The 20,026-nt window shown below is 37.4% G+C and overlaps 1 protein-coding gene across 1 annotated transcript in view; it reads right to left on the bottom strand.

The window, feature by feature from the left end:
- Positions 1 to 15,617: 15,617 nt before the first annotated feature.
- LOC108575469 (neurexin-3b-like) overlaps positions 15,618 to 20,026 on the bottom strand; it is a 37,340-nt gene continuing 32,931 nt past the window's right edge. The window contains exons 2-3 of the mRNA XM_017938284.1: positions 15,703 to 15,750; positions 15,618 to 15,641 (exon numbers count right to left, since the gene is read on the bottom strand). Coding sequence (XP_017793773.1) covers positions 15,618 to 15,641; positions 15,703 to 15,750 — 72 coding nt within the window. The remainder of the gene's footprint in view (positions 15,642 to 15,702; positions 15,751 to 20,026) is intronic.

Below are 20,026 nucleotides of genomic sequence, written 5' to 3'. Positions count from 1 at the left end.
CCTTCTATACAAAAATTTTACTCTATATTTTCCGGCACACCTTGTATAACTAATTTTTATGAATGTAATTTTAATTTTATTGTAATGTTTGAATTTAATGTGATTGCAATTTTATTTTAACGAATTCTAACTATAATATGAAATAAATAAATTTGTATTATTAATAGCATACGTGGCTTGGAATAGCACAGAAATATTTGATTGCGTCGAATTGCTATTATAACATATTAAAGATCTTACAAATGCACTCAATAAGTTACTTTTATAAAGCTACTAAGGTTAGAATAATTTGTAACAACCATTCCTAAAAGTAACCCTCCCATATAAATGTAAAATATTTTCATATTTATATAACCATCGTGTTGACGCGCTAAAGCGCCATCTATACTTCGTGTTTTCACAAAGTTCGCGGGCATGTAATTGAAAGCTCTTACACGATTATCATCGCAGGCGAGTTACAGATCTACACTATCGACTGTGCTGTCGTATTATTAAAACGAATATTTCCGACAAATTTATACACCGAACAGAGTTAGAAAATACAAAGGAACGGTATATTCTCTTGATGCACCAAACCAAAGCCGGGTTGAGTGCAAATTAATTGGTCGGAAAGAGACGCCTTCGGGCATGCTTAAAAAAAGCGGCTTACCTCGTTGAAATTCTACGGAATGAAATCCTGTTAAACAATGGGACGTTCCACAGCAACCGAGAATTCCTTTTGCTCCCGTGTTCCTTTTTGTTTCCCGTGGTTTTTATTGCCACATTCACAACACTTTCATTTAAACGAACACTCACAATACTTTCGTTTTAAAGAACACACGACGCGAAAACCGCAAGAAACTAAAATCGGAAGTGACGTAGCAGATCTGGTGGCGCTGCATTACATCGAATGCAGGAACGTAACTAGTAAAATATGAACCACGCATATACTAAAAAATTATTTATTTTCATTTTACTTGTCGACTACCGATATTCTTTCATTCTGTGATCACGTTAACAGTGAGGAATTAAAAATATGTGCTTAAGGAAAGTTTGTTCAACTTGATAACATGTGTACTTAATTTGAACTTTTCATAAGCTGAATACTTAACTGCGCAAATCATAAAACCGCGCCTTTTCGAACAGAAAGAGAAGTCGTAATAGCTAACATTTAATTTTGCCTCCTTAAATGTTTATTCAAATTTTATCTACTTTGCATAAAAAGAATTTAATTTCTAAAAAGTTAACTATTTTTAAGAAGGTGATATTTCTAAAAAGGTGACTATTAGTAACATTCAATAACTTATACTGAATACAGTAGTCAAATAATTTTGCCATTCCTTTGACTAGCAGTCATTTCTAACTGGACAAGATTGAACATGTCAGAAAATACTGAAGCTATCGAAAAAGTGTTTTTACAAATGTTGTTTGGTGTGATGAACGACATAACGTGGTGTGAATAGTTTTTCCGCGAGTGAACTAGTGGTGGAGATTTCAAGGTTAAATTTATTTCTTTAAGTGGAATGCTATATTTTTCGATTCCTTATATAACTTTTGTGGCGACGAATTGAACGATCGTTGTACGTGTATATTTCCGATGTTACAGAAAGATAAATTACGCAGTACTGTGAATTCAGTTAATTTGAACATGCAAACGAAATACAAGTGCGGAAAGAAATCGTGATATCTATTAGGTTATGACTGTCGAAAATTGATTCTCGCTATAAGCAGCAAAATTCAGATAGTCGTTCCGCGGAACGATTTGCATTAAATGATGTAAACCGTAGAATTTGCATTTGAGAGAAGTGTGGGTAAACGATATCGATATATTTTCGCGGGAAATTCACGTTTGGCCGTAACATAATCTCCGATATATTTTCGTGGAAAAATTCTATCGAAATACACACGTCGCGTGTGTTACGAACATCATCGACAAAAGTGTTGCCGAATGCAATGTTCAGGATGATGCATGCCTACAGCTCCACTGGTAAGTCAGTAATATTATTTTCAAAGTATATAAAATAAATACTCTGTACAGTCAGAAATCTATCTGTCAGTCTTTGCTTGTTTTACAATGCTTCATAAAAGTATTATCAGGAGAATTATAAGACAATTCTTTGATTTCGTTTATCACATTCACAGTATTTATTATATTATACATGGTGGGCTAGGTAAAACAGGCCACCTAACCTATTTTCCCTAGCTATGGTGAGCGGAGAACATGTTTATTCGTCATTTAAATTATTCCAAAGGAATCATATAATATGGAAGACAGATTTTTTTATAAATACCACTTTTTCTGTTCTTTTTTCTTTTTTTGCAAGGTTATCTATGTTTTTTCACTTATGAATATATATAAACTGACCATGGACTCTAAAATTTTAAATCAAATGTGAAACTATCTTTCGCTTTTTGCCATTTCTTCCATCAAAAAAATGTGTCTTCCATCTTATTCACCATTTAAAACCATTTCACTTAAATTTAATCTTTAATTATTATCCTTTACGACCTTCCAGCTTAATTCAATAAAATTTAAACGCGGTAAATTTAAAATTCTAATTAAAAATTTGATAGCGTCAAAAAGGTTAAATGAACGATAAAGTGCTCGCTGCCTGAGAAAATACAGAATCTATCTCATTCTCATATTTCTTATTTCGTGTTTAAGTAGAATCAAAAAGTTAATTACAAAATACACGAAAACCTAAGAAGAACACATCTTTTGCACGAATCAGTCGGAAGTATCTTTACTTTGTCACTCTTTATGCCAGATGTGCCATAGAAAATTGTACGATTATTTCGTAAAACACTGCGCATGCAGTTTTTCAGCTTTTCCGTCAGGCCTTCATATATCACATACCTACCATTCCTCCCTTTTTTTCAGCAGAATTAATATTAAATTCAACATAAATCGCGACAGAATGGGAGAAATTTCGCAGGAAGCGTTTTTCGACAATTAGAAACAAATTGCAATCTGTAGGACGATTTCACAAAGCTCCCAAGCCGCTAAACGTCGAGCTCCGAAAAATTCGTTTCAGCGAAGTTCCGCCCGAGATCCAAACTTTTTAATTAGTCTGTAATTTAACGTCTGTCCATCGTCCACGGTGAAACGTCATATTTTCACCATGTCATTTTATCCTGTCATTCACGGACACGCACACACGTGTATCCAGAAAAACGGCGGCAATGATAGCCGGTAAAAATGTTTGACCGAGCACCGTCGTTTAGGAAATCGAATTGAAATAAATGCTCGCGAGTAAATATGAATGTCGGTATCGATGCATGCGGACATTTTGAACGCTTTTAACGGATATTTCGCGATACGCCAGAGACGGAAGATCCTCGCGTTATAATTAGCGAATTTTCCAAATTAATTTCATCGACAATCGTTCAGGGCGTAACGGACACAGCGACAACTCAATCTTTCCATTCTACCAATATTCTATTCACGTTAGAGAAATGTTTTTATAAGCTTTATTTATGCGCGAAATACACAAATGGGAATATCGACGTTTTTACTTACGCGTGTGTGACTCTGTTCGAATGAAATAACTAAAGCGAAGTTTAATCGAAATTGATCCTGTCTGCAAAGAGGACGGGAAATATAACATATCCGGTTTCATTGTTCTAAGGATAACTGTGTAAAATAAGTAAAATTCTTGGTGTAATATTTTAGCGAATCTATAAATGATGTATGTGTGAGAATACAAACGAAAGTGATTCTATTATTTAACTGGAACATGTTACCTTAGCAATTACTTACCACCTTTGAATTAAATTCTAAGGTATCGTCGCTCGTTTCTTAAATTTCTTCCTACAGTGTCTCTCTGTTTCATCGAATTTCTAGTACCGTGGTAATTTTTTATTATTCCAAGGACAACAGCGAGGTAACATTGATATTGTCGCGTACGTTCTGTCTGTTGCGTACAACAGCGCAACTCGTACTTCGCACGCCGAATTAACTTTGTGCGAATAGTTTAATTCTAGTGGACTGTATAACTTATATTTTATTTTTCTTGACTATCACACCTAATGTACTATTTATTTGTCGTTCAATGTTCGTGCTTCTATGTCTTGTGTCTAACTAACCTTTCGTTTTTAAAAAGATCCCGTCGATGCCTCCGAACAAACCGCATCGCGGGGGTGAGACACTCGGATAGGTGGAATTCATGTTTCGATAGTGGTGGGGAAGGGTGGCTGACACTACCGATTGGTTAAAATTAAAGGGGAGGAACTAAGTAAAAATGCCACCCCCCAGACCATTCGTCACTCTCAGGTACCGATCATACCCTTGAGTGACGCACGGGGAAATTCCGAATGTCTCTAATAATGATTGTAGCAGACAATAGCCTTAAGAAACGCTTCGGCTCTGGTGATCATATGTATGAAAATTTACCGAAAAAAAGGGACGAAGCTTCTTAGCGAAAAAACAAGTTTATAAAAGGCAAAGCGAAAGAACTACGATTGCCGTGGTATCATAAAGTTACTGTCGCTACGAAACGGCTAACGGCCTTCTAATAAAAATGTACTTATTTGGTATATCTTGAGGGTTAGGCGGCAGATATACGCCTCGAGGGCTAAATAATCCTTACTGCTACGAAAAATTGAAGAATATTAATTTGAAAGGTCGCTACGCGACAGATATAATAATAGCATTTCTTCGTGAAGTATTTCAGCGAGCCCGTGGTAAGTATGTATATGAAATAAATTCTTTCATTGTCACTTTTAAATCACTAGGTCTATGCAAAAGTTCCCATTTTGTTTGCTTTGTTATACAGTAATCCCCCGTACAACACGGTTGTTAGGTTCCTGAAAAATATTCGACCTTTATAATTAAGAGAAGTATCTTTATTAAAGCAATTTTCACCAAAAGTATAACATATTAATATGTATTAAATAAAAATAATATGTACTTTTCTATTTCCGCTAGACATAGCTCAGGGCTGCAAATTAATTCACAAAAATGAAAAACATAATCAGCAATTCTTTAAAAAAGGTCGAACAATACTAATTTCAAATGAAATATCTTTGGCTTTTAAAAGCTCTTGTTATGTTCCGTATTGTTCGGGTGTTTCCCTAATTCTCAGACCGTGTTCTAGGATGCCGCGTTGCACGAGGGTTTTCCCCAATTCTCGAACCGTGTTATACGGGGGACTACTGTATTTATAATTATTTGTCGTGAGACAAAGTGAAGACATAATGTGGTGGTGCGTGAGTATACATTAGGTCTGTGTATGTCGTGATTGGTTGAAGGTGGTGGAAAAGAAGGACTCGAAAAATGCGGAGGTGTGATTGGATATTAGGAAACTGGTGGAAGGAGACCGTGAGGGTGAAGGTGGTGTGCAAAAGTTTAAACAATTTGGGGAAAACCTGGAAAGGGGAAAGGGATAGGAAACATGACCAGGATGCGACTTGAACTGCTTTACGGTAGGGAAGGAATTTGTTAGGGGCTAGGAAGACGGCTGGAAAGGACTGTTTATTAATTTATATGTTACTGGCCGGTGGGCTGCGCGACCGGACAATAAGAATACTAATAATATTGTTGCGACCTCGTTAGGCCGCAACGAAGCCTCGGTTTGTTTGTTTACAACAAATTCGGTCCCCAAAAATCACACCTTTAGTAGACCAATAGCAGAGCACTAGACAACGACCAATGAGAACTCACCTATTCTCTATATGTACGGCAACACGCCACATCGCGTCAAATTAGAAGCATTAAAATCACGGTCTTACAATAAGACAAACCAGAGTATTTCAAATAGATCATCGGTGATCGAGCGTAGGCGGGATTTACGACCCCGCCAAATTCAAACGGAATTGCGGTATCTTGGACGCAACAAATACAATATTAATACTATCTTCGGTATAAATACGATTTACAAGCGACAGAAACTTTTGCATAGATCTAATAAATGAACTAAAATATCGTCGCCGGTTTCTTACATTTTTTCTTACACTGATTTTCTTACGACGACATAAATGAAATGAATTCTATTATCTCACTGTTTCACGCGATATCCTACCAATTTTCTGTCACCTCCAAATGAAATTAACTAAAATATCGTCGCTCGTTTTTAAGTTTATTCCTAAAATGTCCATCGCGAACTCAACTCGTGTCGTAATTCCACGTTTCCTCTACTTCGTCGAATCCTTAATATCCCGCTAATTAAACAAGCGCTGCGCAATAATAGAGATGTTTGACAAGAGTGAGATACAAAAGTCTCCGTTCACTTGATATAAAACGACCAATAGTACGCGATAGGTCAATGGATTAAATCCACTTCGGTCTTTAAAATGCTGTGTACTGTTAATCGATCCAACGGAAATTACGTGTCCACTTTGGTACGCGGTGCCATTTTAAAACTCGTACCCTCTCTGTCTGCAAATTCAATTCCAAAGTCGGTCTATCCCATCGGTTAACTAACAGTGTCGATGCTTGCGACAGGCAATACCGCTGTTGCGAGAAACAAAACATGTTTAGAGACAAGAAACGTATTAAAGGAATGAACTTCAGTTCTCGAGTGAAGATTGAAATTTCTGCGCGGAACAAAGGAAATTGAGGCACAGTTGTTCGGGTTTAGACGGCCGATTTCAGGATTTCTTTTCTGGGAGACAGGGAAAGTTACGATATTGGTTCTTTGTATGCACCTTTAGTCATTTTTGGCTCACTAAAGTCGATAATAAAGACTTGAAACGTTTGCAATATTTAGAGTTACGATGACCATTCCAAGCTGACTTTTTCCAAGGCTGGCGGATTTTCTGTCGGTCGGAAAAAATTGAACCAAGAGTTTCTTTGATCCTTGAAAGTATTGCCATTGCCAAAACTACGAATATAAATTTAAACAATTTTTCTTACAAAATGACAATCGGTTGAAATTAGAAATACGTTTTTTTCGGTGGTTTCCCTGAGTTTTGAGTGCCAAGGAAAGCGAAATTTGAGAATATTGGCCTGATTTTCGTTGGGACGATAGCGATAGGTGTTCTGAGTATGTAGTATAAAGAGGAAAGCAATCGGTCTAATAGTTTCCAAGGAAACTATGGGAGAGCGTTGGAAATCTTGGTTTCGAGGAAACCGCGTTTAAAGATTTCCAAAGTTTCGCGTCAGACATGATCTTGAGTCTTCCAAACACTCACAGCTCTTCCAATTTCGAAAAATTCTCCAAGCTATAAAGATTTTTTCACCGAAGATCCCTTAAGCTGGCTGTGTACGATAAATAATATTCCTCAAGCCCAAATATCAATTTCAAAATATCTGGAAAATCATCGACAAATTCTTCAGTCTTTCTTCAATTTTCTTCAATATCTGCCGAGCACGATCAATAATATTCTCGATATTTGTCAGCATTGACAATAGTATCGATCATGAACAGGTCAATTGGTAACTTACCAGTTACGTTTGAATACTTCAAATTTATTTGATATATGCAAGAAATTATCGAAAATACTGTTTCACAGTGATAAAACAACGATTGTAGCAATATGGTAGTATTTCAGATATGCAGGAAATATTCGTGAAAAAGTGAGCTGCAGTAGTTTCATGGTTACGTTGCCTCTGAAAGAGGGATGAATTGCTTCACAGATCTGAGTAGGTACAGTTTGTTTGCTTGTATTACTGCAGCTGCTCACTACTAATTGCAACTTTTACATCATGTTCTAAGGCGATTACGTACATAAGTATCACTGGACCTTAATCCAACCTTGGCCTGTATTCCCTCTAACCGGGATAAAATAATATCACACTTCTGCCAATTATAAGCTACGTACTTATATCGATATTTATGTTAATGTTGTCTCGAACGTTGAGGTACAGTTCTCTTTAACACTGCTACAGCTAAATAATCCCTTGGAACTGAAAGCAAAGAATTGGTGGCTACAGAGTTTCTCTTATATTTTCAAAACATATTAATGGCTGATTTCACAAGCACTTCAAGCTTTCGGAATTTCGTACTTAAACCTTTCACTGCTATTGGCACACTTTTTAAAACGTCGAGACGAAAGATTTTAAAGGGTTAAATGTACCATTAGAAGACTCGAATTTAGTCAAAATCAATATGATCAGTGGTTCGTCAATTGTTTTATCGTTAAATGGCAGACTGTGTATGAAATTTAACCGTCGAACCAGATCTAATTTTACTGACCATATTTTAATTGTACCAAAATTCAACAACGAAACTGAAGTGCAAATGTTATTGAAGATTTTCTTGCACCTCGAAATGCAGAGTTTCTTTTTCAAACAAAAGCGTAGATAACCGCGTTTTCTGGTATAATACGTTTATTTTGAAATTATAGCTCGTGAAATTGTTGACGTTTTGAAATATTTTTCGAAGTTTCTATTTTTAGGTAGATACATATGTACGATTTTTTTAGAAGTATTTTTTTTGGAAGATTTCTTAAGACAATACTGCAATGTCAATTCATAAGATACCCCAAATGTTCTATTCTTACTAAAACCACACACGTTGGAAGTTTCATTAACACTCTGATATTTTATCTGCAACAACCCAATGCAATACAATAATACCTTCATACATGATTAAAAAGTAAAGGTAATAGAAGGGAATTAGACACTCGTTGAATCTTTATATATGAATCTTAAACAATACATCCCTTTATAGTCGATTGTATTATTTAGAAATTGAGGACATTTACGGCAACAACTTCCCTTCTAAGTAGATCAAATACACTTGTCTAACTTTGAACGTAAAAAACAGAAAACGAGAAAGAGTATGTGCCGTACTTTTTCGTTTTCTTTCGACAGATTTCGAGACCCCCTTGAAATTCTAGGGTACAAATTGAAGAAGCTTAGAATCGTCAAGATTCTTCTCTCAGTTTCGCTAACTTTTCTCGACGTCGTCGACGATGTCGTCGAGTACGATAAAGCAGTATCGAGTACCAAGTGGTTCAGACTCTGCAGTTAACTGACTCCCGATGGGATTTCGTAGCGTTATAAAATCTTGCTCGCTAATAAACTCGACAAGGTGAACGTTGACTTACGATGAATTTAACACATTACGTTTCAACTTTTCTATCCGCAATTCGTCTTTGCTCGTCATTTATTAAAACTTCCCTCTGCCATCGTGTTTCGACATTTTCTCAAAAAGGCGAACCTACTTTTCACTTTCAGAATTCATTTTGAAACACGTATCTAAATCTTTCGAATGTAATTTCAAGCGTTACGCGTCAACAAGATCGTTGTATTAACCGTTTGGACTCGAGAGGCGACTAACAATAAGAGGCGACGTTACTATTGTATTTACAATTTGGTAAATAATTAATGGAGGCACCCCTAAAGCTGATATTTTTCAGGTCAGCGGACCTCCATAAATCGTTCACTGATAGTTTGAAAGGACCATCTTCTAACGAAGTGGTACAAGGTCTATTCGTTAATATATGTATGGTTTATTTCTGTGTTAGTTTAAAAAAATTGCATTCATTTTATCGAGCAAACAAGCTCTGGTTTGCTATTTCCTTATAGAAGAAAGGGCCTTCGAGTGCAAATGGTTAAACTCTCACGTGCAGCTCGAGAAATCAAGTTCTTCGAGTTTCTAACAATTATAAGAGTGAAGCAGGAAATGTAGTAAAACCGAGCAGAGAGTGATTCTACATGTAAAAATAAAGCGAAAATAGAGAATAAAATTTTTTGATAAGAAGCTTTGTTTTCGAGAAAATCGAACTTGAAGATGCCCTACAAACTGTTGCTCCTGCTCACGCTTTTATGTTCGCAAAGAAACTGTAAATCTTCTGCAGTTCAAAGGAAGAATTATACAGTCTATCGAACAACTAAAGCGTCAAAACGTCGTCAGAGCAAGAATTTGTATGCGTCAACAAGGACGCCATTTTCAACAGTCCAAATGAAAAAATTATTTATTTTCTGTTCATTTTTGCATGCAGAATCACCTTTTGTCCATTTGCACCACGCGTTCTGCCTCACACAGTACATTGTAACGTTAAATTAAACACTAAATCTATTATGTATTCCCAATTAACGTACAACAAATTGTAATATAATAGCACAATAGCAGTGAATGTAAAACAAACTATTAATAGAAATTCGTCTGTTTTATGCACAAATCAGCGCGTACTCTAGAAAACCTCAACTAGTAACTATCCATCGAATTTCACTTTTGAACAAGCTATTCGAGGAACGAATACGTAAATTCCGATTACTTAAACATTCCGAAAATCATGTAATCCAATGGCTGGAATATCTATTGATACAGCTTCGAACACTATGTACGATAAATATGTTATCAATAATAAAAGGTATATTAACACTTAGCCAACCGAATGGGGAGATCTCCCCGCTGTGAAGTAAGTCGCTGCATGATCTTCACCGAGCAGATCTCTCACTTTTTTCTTAGCAACGCGTTGTCTTTTGTCACGTTTACTTTTTCCTTTATTATAAGTTTGCCTTGAACTGGAGTTGTTCGCAAATCATAAAATACTGTAGGGATGACCGAGCGTGAGTGCGTGTCTGTATGAATGCGTTGTCTGTGTGAATGCGTGAGGGTCTATGGCGTGAGCGGTAAGGACCGGCGTGCCAGGTCGAGTGTTTGGGATAGCGCGAACGATATTGAACGAATGTTTAGTTTTAGTAATCAGACGAGGAGTGCGTGAGTGCGTGTGTGTTTTCTTCTATGGAAAAGTGTGCATGTATGCAAGACGACATTAGGGCGAATGCGAGGGAGCGAGGGGCAGTGTGAATCCAGCGATTGATTGAGCGACATCCCTAGCGTAGCGATATAAACTATTAATAAATATATTATAGTAAAAGTCCGTTCGAGTTTACTATCCCTCCACACAAAAATCCCCTACAATACCTTTTTTGCTTCTGTAAAACACAAACAGCGCACGGTCAGGCGTGGCGCGCGCGATTGGCTAAGTGTTAAAAAAAGAAAAAAGAAAAACTACTAAATTTAAGCAAATTCGGAAGGACGCAACGGATAACACGTTTCAAACCAGGACTCTGTTCAGCATCCAACTGGAGATCCTGAAGATTCTTGCCCAGCACGACGGTTCTCCTTACTCGAGGATCTTTAAATTCAATTTTCTCGAAAGCTAAGCTTCTCGTGAAAAAAATTGTACTCTTTACATTCGGTTTATCTCTACACGCAGAATCACCACAGACTGTACCACTCGTCCTGCTTCATCCTGTACACGCTCAAGTTAGGAACTTAAATTTATTCCATACGACGCAAAACTACGTAGTTCGGTATAAAGTTTCATGTTTAAGGAAACATCCTTTTCCATTCACCCGTTCACTGCCGCTCTATTCAAATAGACACGACGAATTAATTAACATTCATCCCTCGGTAACGCTCGGAAGTGACGTATTCTTTTTCTAAGGAACTAGCGGCAGAAGGTTTCTAAGGGCGCGAAATTGATGTCACGTCGTGCGCCACAAGGAACAAAATGCCTGAATAATTTACCGCATGGCAGGTTTTACACGCGGGAAAACTTAAAAAGGTATTCAGTTTCGCGAGAAGTCCTCGTGGCGGGGCAACGAGTGCATATGGTACGCGGGAAATTGCAAATCTTAGCAGTGAAAGGGTTAAAAGCGTACTTAACCCGGAGGACATAAAGTCGCAAAAGGTATTGCTGCCGCCATTGACGTATGAAACTGTAACCTGGTTCGCGTGGAAAAGTATCGCCCGCCCCCCGAAATGGAAGCCTAAACGTGTTTACAATGCATCAGTTTTACGATCGGAGTAGCACCACCCAGCCCGCGGACCATTTCCCTTAATGAACGTTGCGCGCTTTTATCATATACGCCATTTGTCAGATCACATTTTTGCTCAACGGCTTCGCCTCTCGGAAACCACCAACCCAGGCAATTTGTTTTCATTTCTACTAACGATTCCGCCGCCCGCCACCATTCTCTCGGCCCACTTTCCATGTAGCCCGACGTACGAATCCTTCGAAAGAGAGCAATCCTTTTTGAACGATCGATCTTGCCCGCCGTCGCTCCTTCCTGCGCGACTCATTTCGCCAGGAGAACATTTCGTAAAGGATTTACGGCGCACATCGGTGTAAATATCGTTCAGCTCGAGGGATGGATGAAGAAAAATAGTGTTCAGTCAATTATGGAAGAAAGAGGGGTGCGGAATATTAAAAGATTAGACGCGGGGAGTAATTGATGTTGCAACCCTAATTTGCTGGAACGAATTGTCAAGTTATGTTGTTCAAGTAATAACGAAGATTGGAAAAATTCGTAATTACATTTTTCAGATTCGGTTCAATAGTTTCGCCATTGTAGTGTCCATTGCTTGATAGAGAGTTTGATGACATACTGACACTATTAGGTTGATGCATATGAAACGTCGTTTTCTAACGATTGACTAGTTTCACTTGTATTCTGAATTTATTGAAATTATTTGTCTTTGAATGCTGATTTTACAGTGTCTTCATTTCGGAATAATTTATTTGTTAGGGAAATTGTTAAAGTAATGACAATATATTGTTCAATTTATATTTTCTTCCAAGTTTAACAGCAAATTCCTTCTTCTTGACTGTTGTACGTAAAAATTTATACAGGGCGGGCCACGTGAGACAGGCTACTTTATTCTCTTCTCTAGCAGCATGTGATTTAAATTGTTTCGAAGGGTGAATGAGATGGAAGAAATGGCAAAAATGAAAGGAAGTTTCACATTTGATTTAAATTTTAATGTCTACCGAACATGCATATACATTCTTCCAAAAACACATAACTAACCTTGAAAAAAAAAAAAAATACAAAAAATGGCATTTTTAAAAAATTAAGAAAGAAAAGTACATATAAAAATTGTCTCGCACCACCATTAGCTAGAGAAGCTAATTAGGTGGCCTGTTTTACACGATCCACCCTGAACAGTATCGATTCGCCAAATCCAGCTTCAAAAGAACGACGTTTCATTTATACCAACCGAATACATGCCTAATTACACTCGTTACGTTATCAACGTATCATCTGACTTCTGTCAAAGCCGCTGAAATATCCAAACTCCGTTCTACATCTAAGATTACCGAATATAAAATACAATTACACTGTAGAAGCAAAGGTAAGTTCTAAATGGTAATTAATCCCTTTTACACTTGCTACTGCCGAGTTCAAGTAAAATAGCTTGGCAAGCGCTTCGTATTGTTCTGCGAGCAAAACTGTTTCTGTTGATTCGTCAAAGGGATAGGAATAACAGAGAACTCGCGCAAGAATCATAGAAAGCCCGAGTGGGAAATAGCGAATTCAATTTTCCTAGGATTCCGAAATTTCGTTCCTCCAGCTAGAAGGAGTGCTTCTAATAATTCCACGTAGCGAGTGGCAGCAGTTTGGTGTCAGACGGAAAATAGACGAGAGAATGTGTAATATTATTGCTCCGGAGCAAACCAGAACGGCATGCTAGGCGACGAAGCGACGTATCATTATTCCAGCTAGCATACGATGCATCTGACGCAATGCAGTCGTATGCACTATACAAATACACGTGCGGCACATTGTTTTCAGATTTTCTCATTCCGAGCCATTTTCAACATTACCCACCCTTATCCATTTCTACACTTCACCGCTCGTTGATTTTTCTCGCCCTGACACCGACATTCTCATCGTTACCCTCGTCACACGTTGCTTCTATCGCTGATAAAACGTTGGTGTATGTGTATTTTTTCCAGCTGTATTAATTGATTTGTTTAAATTCCCATCGAACGTGTACCGAAGTTATTTCTTTCTCCCTTTGAACGTAAATTCGAATTTTCTATTGTTTTCACGAGAGTTCTTTTTCCCCCAGAATCAGCATTGAACATCGTAATTTTCTGACGATTTACAGCGACGATTTTTGTTTTTTTCATTTTCGATTGATTGACTGCATCCTTCAGCGAAGGAATAACTTTTATCGGAATGAAAGGGGAATACTTGAAGCACGTGAAATATTGCAATGTAACACATCTCGAATTACAGGTTTGATATTCAGTCGAATTATTTCTAGCATCGACTACTGGTTGTTCTTTATGAAACGAACTTCCTGCGTGCTGAATTACTACTGGATATTGTTATTCCGTCTATTCACTTATTCTCTGCTCTTTGTATGTAAACATCGACTACTGCGATCTCAAGTGTTACTGTGAAATAGATGTTTATTCATTTCCATCGAAGTAAACAATTTTAGGGGATATACAAAGGGCGCGAGCAGTTTAACCGGAGAAATAAAAAATGCGATATTTCCTAAACGCGTTTAAATTACCACAACGACGAGGCGAATGGTACAGGTAATTGTACACCTGATGTAGGAAATAAAGTAACAAAAATATAAAATTCTGTAGGGTCTTACCGTTCCATAATAAAAATTAAGCATTTTGGCTTAAGATTCAATTTTATTTAATAATATCGAGACAGTATATTTTTCATTAACTCTTTCATTCAAGCCTTCAATTAAAAGGCAACTGGCACTGTCTGAGGGGTGATTCACATTGCACCCTATGGGTTACAATTGCGTAAAATTAAGTAAATATTTATTTCAATAGCGTTCTTTTATCACGTGAGTGTGTGTTGCGCTGTTTATTACATGTCCCGAGAACTTCTATATTTTTTCTTTGATTTCTCCTTTACGTATTTACTTAATGTAAGCGTAGCGAGTTTGAGAGTGCAGCTTATATTAGTTAACTATTTTCGTTTGGCTTTTGTGGAAGCTCCTAGAAGCTCCACCTTCATGGCTGTCCTAGCAGAGAAGAGGAAAGCTTGAGATTTCCCAAGCAACGCGAGTGTGTCACCGTGTGCTTAATTTTTTACCTTCGAAAGGTTTGGTAGCGGGCTACGATTTATGACAAACCCTTCACGCGTTAAAAACTAATTTCGACAATTACGATCTTGCAGCAATGGTGAAGTGTCGAAGACGAAATTCTCGACAATTGCAAGCTTATTTTTACTAACAACAAACCATAAACTGTGCTCCGCTACAATATCGTATAAAGGAACCGTAAGGTTCTTCGAAAAAAAAAAACTGAATACTTCACGATTTTTCGGAACATAAATATCTGAGTTAGGTGAAACAGTTGCCGTGTAGTGTAATATAGCTAAGGGTAATTTGAATTGTTATAGCGTTACGAACGCAAACTATCATTCGCCAGTGTTCCGCAAATCTCGCTCATTTTCGGTCGCATAATCACTCAATGAGCAATTCTATGGACAAGCGGGGCCAAGTTCAGTGATAGGCCTGTAAGACGAACAGACAGGACGATACTGTGCGCATTCCCCGCGTTGTCTGTTCCATGTTACATTCAATCTAGTACGCTCCGAATTGCTATTCGCAAACAACGCGTGGTTTCTGCATACATGCATCGAATGTGCGGTTAATTACGATCGTGTGCCCGTATGCGCTCGTACGTGTACACGTGTATGTGTACCAACGAACCGAATGAAGTCAAGCTAGAGCTTCGTGCATGTCGCCCGGTTATCGAGACTATTAATTGGATTTGAGTAATTTGATTACATAAGAAAGACGCCTGAATACCCACAAATTCATCCTAGGAAGCTTCTTTCTTTGCCCCATCTATCACCTAGGCATCGCAAGGCAATCAAGTGCAAGGAGAAACAATTTTCTTCTCTGTTCTGGTACAACTGTTGAAATTTAATTTCCTTCCCTCGATATACCGGCGATTATATGTATATGTACGTATTATATAGTCGATTCGTTGTTTTTCTAAAAGTCGAATGGAAACGAGAAACGAAGAACGGAATGTCGTGTTTGCTGTTTTACTTACCTTCGTCGATTTGCGTTTGACATTCTCGACGCATGGAAATCCACCGCACTGAAACAGTAGAAACGAGAGAATATTAGTATCTCGATCGATTCGAAGGGCGGAGTAAGGGAATTATGTGTATAAGATATTTTGTAGTTGCAAAAATATTTAAACAAGAAGTATGATATCCTTAAAATCGTAAGCTTGCAATCTTGTCAATTTGAAACAGCTGCTTGACAATTTAGCATGTGTACGTACAAGAAAATTGGGAAATTACAAAGTTAGGAAAGTTAGGCTAGGAGGTTCTATCACATTCGTGTTACAGTCCAGCTTCCTTTTCATTTGTCTCCTTTTTGTAGGACCAAGTTTGACTTATAGTTTGTAACATATTATAAAATATGGTACAAATTACTACTTATATGAATTATATTAAAATATAAGTGTAACTTATATTTTATTTCACACTTTGTACATAAGATATCCTTTGTGCATTTATCTGCAGATACTGATTGCAAAGAAACTAAGCGTCCAACGTAATATTTGAAGAATTTTACAGGATGTTCGAGTTTCAATATCAACGATATTTTCAAATTGTGTATTTTACTCTCTATCGAAGATCTTGCATTTGCCTGAATTCTATAGATACCCAAATTTCAGATAATTAATTGTTAACTGAGTATTTGGCTATACTAAATGTCACCGATAGTTGACTATCATTGACGAGCATTTCTCAACGGTAACACGCTTTCGGTTTACCTCAAGTATCAATCTTTACGTTTCTAAAATCATATGAAAATAAATTACACTATTTTCATAAAATAATTCCATTTACTGTAATAAACTTTATCACAAAGTTTATGCAACAGAAAACGCAATCGTGTGTCGATCATTTGAAATATTCCGACCAGTGTGACAATTTTCCTTCCGAAGGACCTTCAAAATGGACCTTCTTACCATTTTTCTGCAGTGCGTTACAACTGTTATCCCTCAATGATATACAGCCCCGTGAAAACAGATTATCCAATGATCTTTCATGCTTCGCATCGTGAATTAGAAAAAGGTATATCTTCAAAGAGCTTACAATGCGATTTTGGCGAATCTTCCCCGAACATTTTCGTTCTTTCATGTTATCGCCGTATGTACTATACGCGTTTACTATGTCACATATGTCCTACACATGCAACGAGATACCTACACAAGGCGGTAACAAATTTTGGAAGACTGCATTGCAAGCTGCACAAAAGTTTCCAGAGAAAAGTTCGCAAATTAAACCCTTTCTTGACTATTGGCGCGTGTAGGCGTTTCGAAGATTTGCTCACACTATACTTTTGGTGCACTTCCGCCTTAATTTAATCCTAAATTTCATTCTTTGCCCAGTTTCACCTTAACTTAATCCTAAATTTCATTCTTTGCCCACTTTCACCTTAATTTAACGAACCAAATTTCAAAACGATACGGCCAAAACAACAAATTTCGCAGCCGTGGTCTGCCGTACACGTAACGTATTAAAATTTGCCGCAGCGAAAGGATTAAGAATTTTTCGATGAATTTTTTGTCATTCAATACCACCGAAATAATGTAAATTGCGTTAAAAATCTACGAAGAATTAGTAGCACATTGAATATTGATGTAAATTGTAAGGTGATCCCAAACTTTTGGCCGGTACTGTACAGTCTTAGCCGAAAGTATTAGGAACCTTTATTATTACAGCTTACTGCGAAAACTACCTCTTTAAAACCTTTCTATTGTTCATCATCCTTTGTCGGCCAGTTCAAAGGAATTTTAAAAGAGTTGACAAGGTTTACAGCGAGCTATAAAACCACTGAACGAACCATAGTCCGTATTTTGTGTTCCTTCCTAAAAGTCACAGTCTGCTGTTAGTACTCGCTGCTAATACACGTCAGCTTGTCTTCAGTTCTGCTGTTAATGTTTTGAAAGTTAGAAAGTTCTCCTTGAGAGAGTGACCATCAACGCAAGCTACTTTTTTTTTAATTTAAAGACATAGTAAAAGTCACAAAGAAATTTCTGTGATAGTCAAATGTTGGGCAAAGGATGGTCCAAGAAAATATCGACAAAATTAATAAGAAATGATTGTTTTTATATTTTAACAGTTTCATTTTCTCTTAATGCAGAAATATTTTTAAATAATTCATATTTTGCGGAGTGCCTGATACTTTTGGCTAAGGCTGTATGTCTCATAATTTCATTAAACAACCATTAATCCCTCCACTAAATCTAAATTTAATCTTATAAATGATTCCCCAAGTAATGCATTATTGTTCTAGCAATTCTATCTTCGATACGGTTGTATTTCATTAATGTAGAAACGCTGCGATATCGTTATCGATGTTATTATTAGTTTTATATTGCTCACCGTATAATAACATTTTTCTATTATTCATTTTCCAATGCATAGAAATTGATCCTATTATTCTCCTGGTTTCTCAGAATCAAACTTGCTATTTTAGAATATCCTTACATGTATTAATCAACAATTCTTCGCCAACGAAGAAGTGAAAATCGATGAAACTTTGGTATATGGTAGTACTAAGAAGAATATTCGACACGTATTTTTTCCATCGGCAGTCATCCACACTGAAGGGGTGAAAATCGCATTCAAAGATGAGGATAATGAACATATTTGGTCAAAATTATTTATTACTTTTTATGTTTCAAATAAAAAATTCGTCAATTTACACTATTCCTCTGCGTCCGATAATTTTAGAGATATTAGGCTAAATATATTTACTATCTCCAACTTTCAGGGCGATTTTCACCCCTTCGCTGTGAACGAATATGCGCCGAATATTTTTTAGAGAATATTCGTCACTTCGAAATGTTTCCTTCTAAAGTAAAAAATTTACTTTCCGTAATACTTGCGAAATAGCACTTCTGCATGCTCTAGTATCGAAATTCAGCGATTCGATGTAACCGTATTCTATTTGACTCGATCCGGAAAATTGAAAAGCTCTAATTAACATTTTGTTGTACCAATGCAAACGGTACCAAACCGTACAAGAAACGTTACTAATCACTTCTCGCGACACATCTAAAATAGCACCTTTGCATGCTCTAGTATCGAAATTCAGTGATTCGATGTAACCGTATTCTACTGACCCCTTGAAAATTTACTCACACTGTCCAGTTCGCGCCTTTCGCTACCCTTCCAGCTCAATTCAATCCTTAATTTTATCTCGTAAATATTTCCACCTCAATTTAACGAAACAAATTTTTAAACGATCCAGCCAGAATAAAAGATTTTGCGTCTACGGTTGAACACCTACCGTCTGTCACGTGTACACTAAAATCTGTCGTAGCTAAAGTGTTAACTCCTTTCCGAAAATTTAACATCTCTAATTCACCTTTTCTTGTATCAATGCGAATGCTATAAAAACCGTGGAAGAATCGTTAACCCAGACTGTCTAGTATCCCATCGACGTTGCAGTCCTTATTATTCGATAAATTATTCAGCCTCCCGTGGCGAATACGTTGTTACCTTGTGTCGATCGAAGCACATATTCCGCGGCTCCTTTTTACAATACGCCCATTACAAAAGTACTTGGATTATACATATAGCGTATCAGAAGCCGGGATATAAAAGGCGCAGCCACGTTACAAAGACGACACGTTACAATGGCCGCTGTAAATCGGCCCAGTGGCAAGCTTATCGTACGTTGTACAACGGTGTTCTTCTACACGGTACACGGTAAAATCATATTCAGATTCAGCGGGAAAGTAGCGGTTCAACGGGGCGAGAAAAGTGCTGCACCAACGATGACGTAACGACGGAAAGGGTAAAAGTAACAGGCTTCGGTGAAAATATAATCCGCGCAGGAGCAATTTCGTGGTTCCTTCCTCCCCCTAGCGAAAGGATTACGTAAAAGTAACAAGCCTCGTGTCGCTGGCTTATCAGAAACTTTCATTTTCGTACGGCCGATTTCAGTCGTAAAAATGTCCGATTCCAATTTTCCCCCCGGAGATGAATTTTCGAAATCCGCTTACACACATCCGTTGCCGCTGATATCTTTTGTTTCGGGAATATCAACTGTCACGGAGAGCCATGAAACCTGGTAAACGATGGAAACTTGGCCGAGTTCCGTGTGTCAAACGGTGGATTAAGGCCTGCACGCCGGACAAATTTTGTTTCCGCGTGGAAATGTCGGTTCGACCAAGTTCAACGCCCTAATCGAGAAAAATGAATATTAATGCGACTAGTTAATTACGTTTGAACTTTTCCAATTTGGTCCCAGGCGAAATATTGCCGTGCTACCAAAAGCTCGCCGCCATAATTTCCGCTCGTACGTGACGATTTTAATCAGCTCATTATTACGTGGAAAAATAATTA

This window comes from Habropoda laboriosa, unplaced genomic scaffold (assembly GCF_001263275.1).
Source record: "Habropoda laboriosa isolate 0110345459 unplaced genomic scaffold, ASM126327v1 scaffold276, whole genome shotgun sequence".
Lineage (NCBI taxonomy): Eukaryota > Metazoa > Arthropoda > Insecta > Hymenoptera > Apidae > Habropoda > Habropoda laboriosa.
The sequence above is the reverse complement of the archived record's forward strand: the minus strand, read 5'-3'. Positions and strand labels throughout refer to the sequence as shown.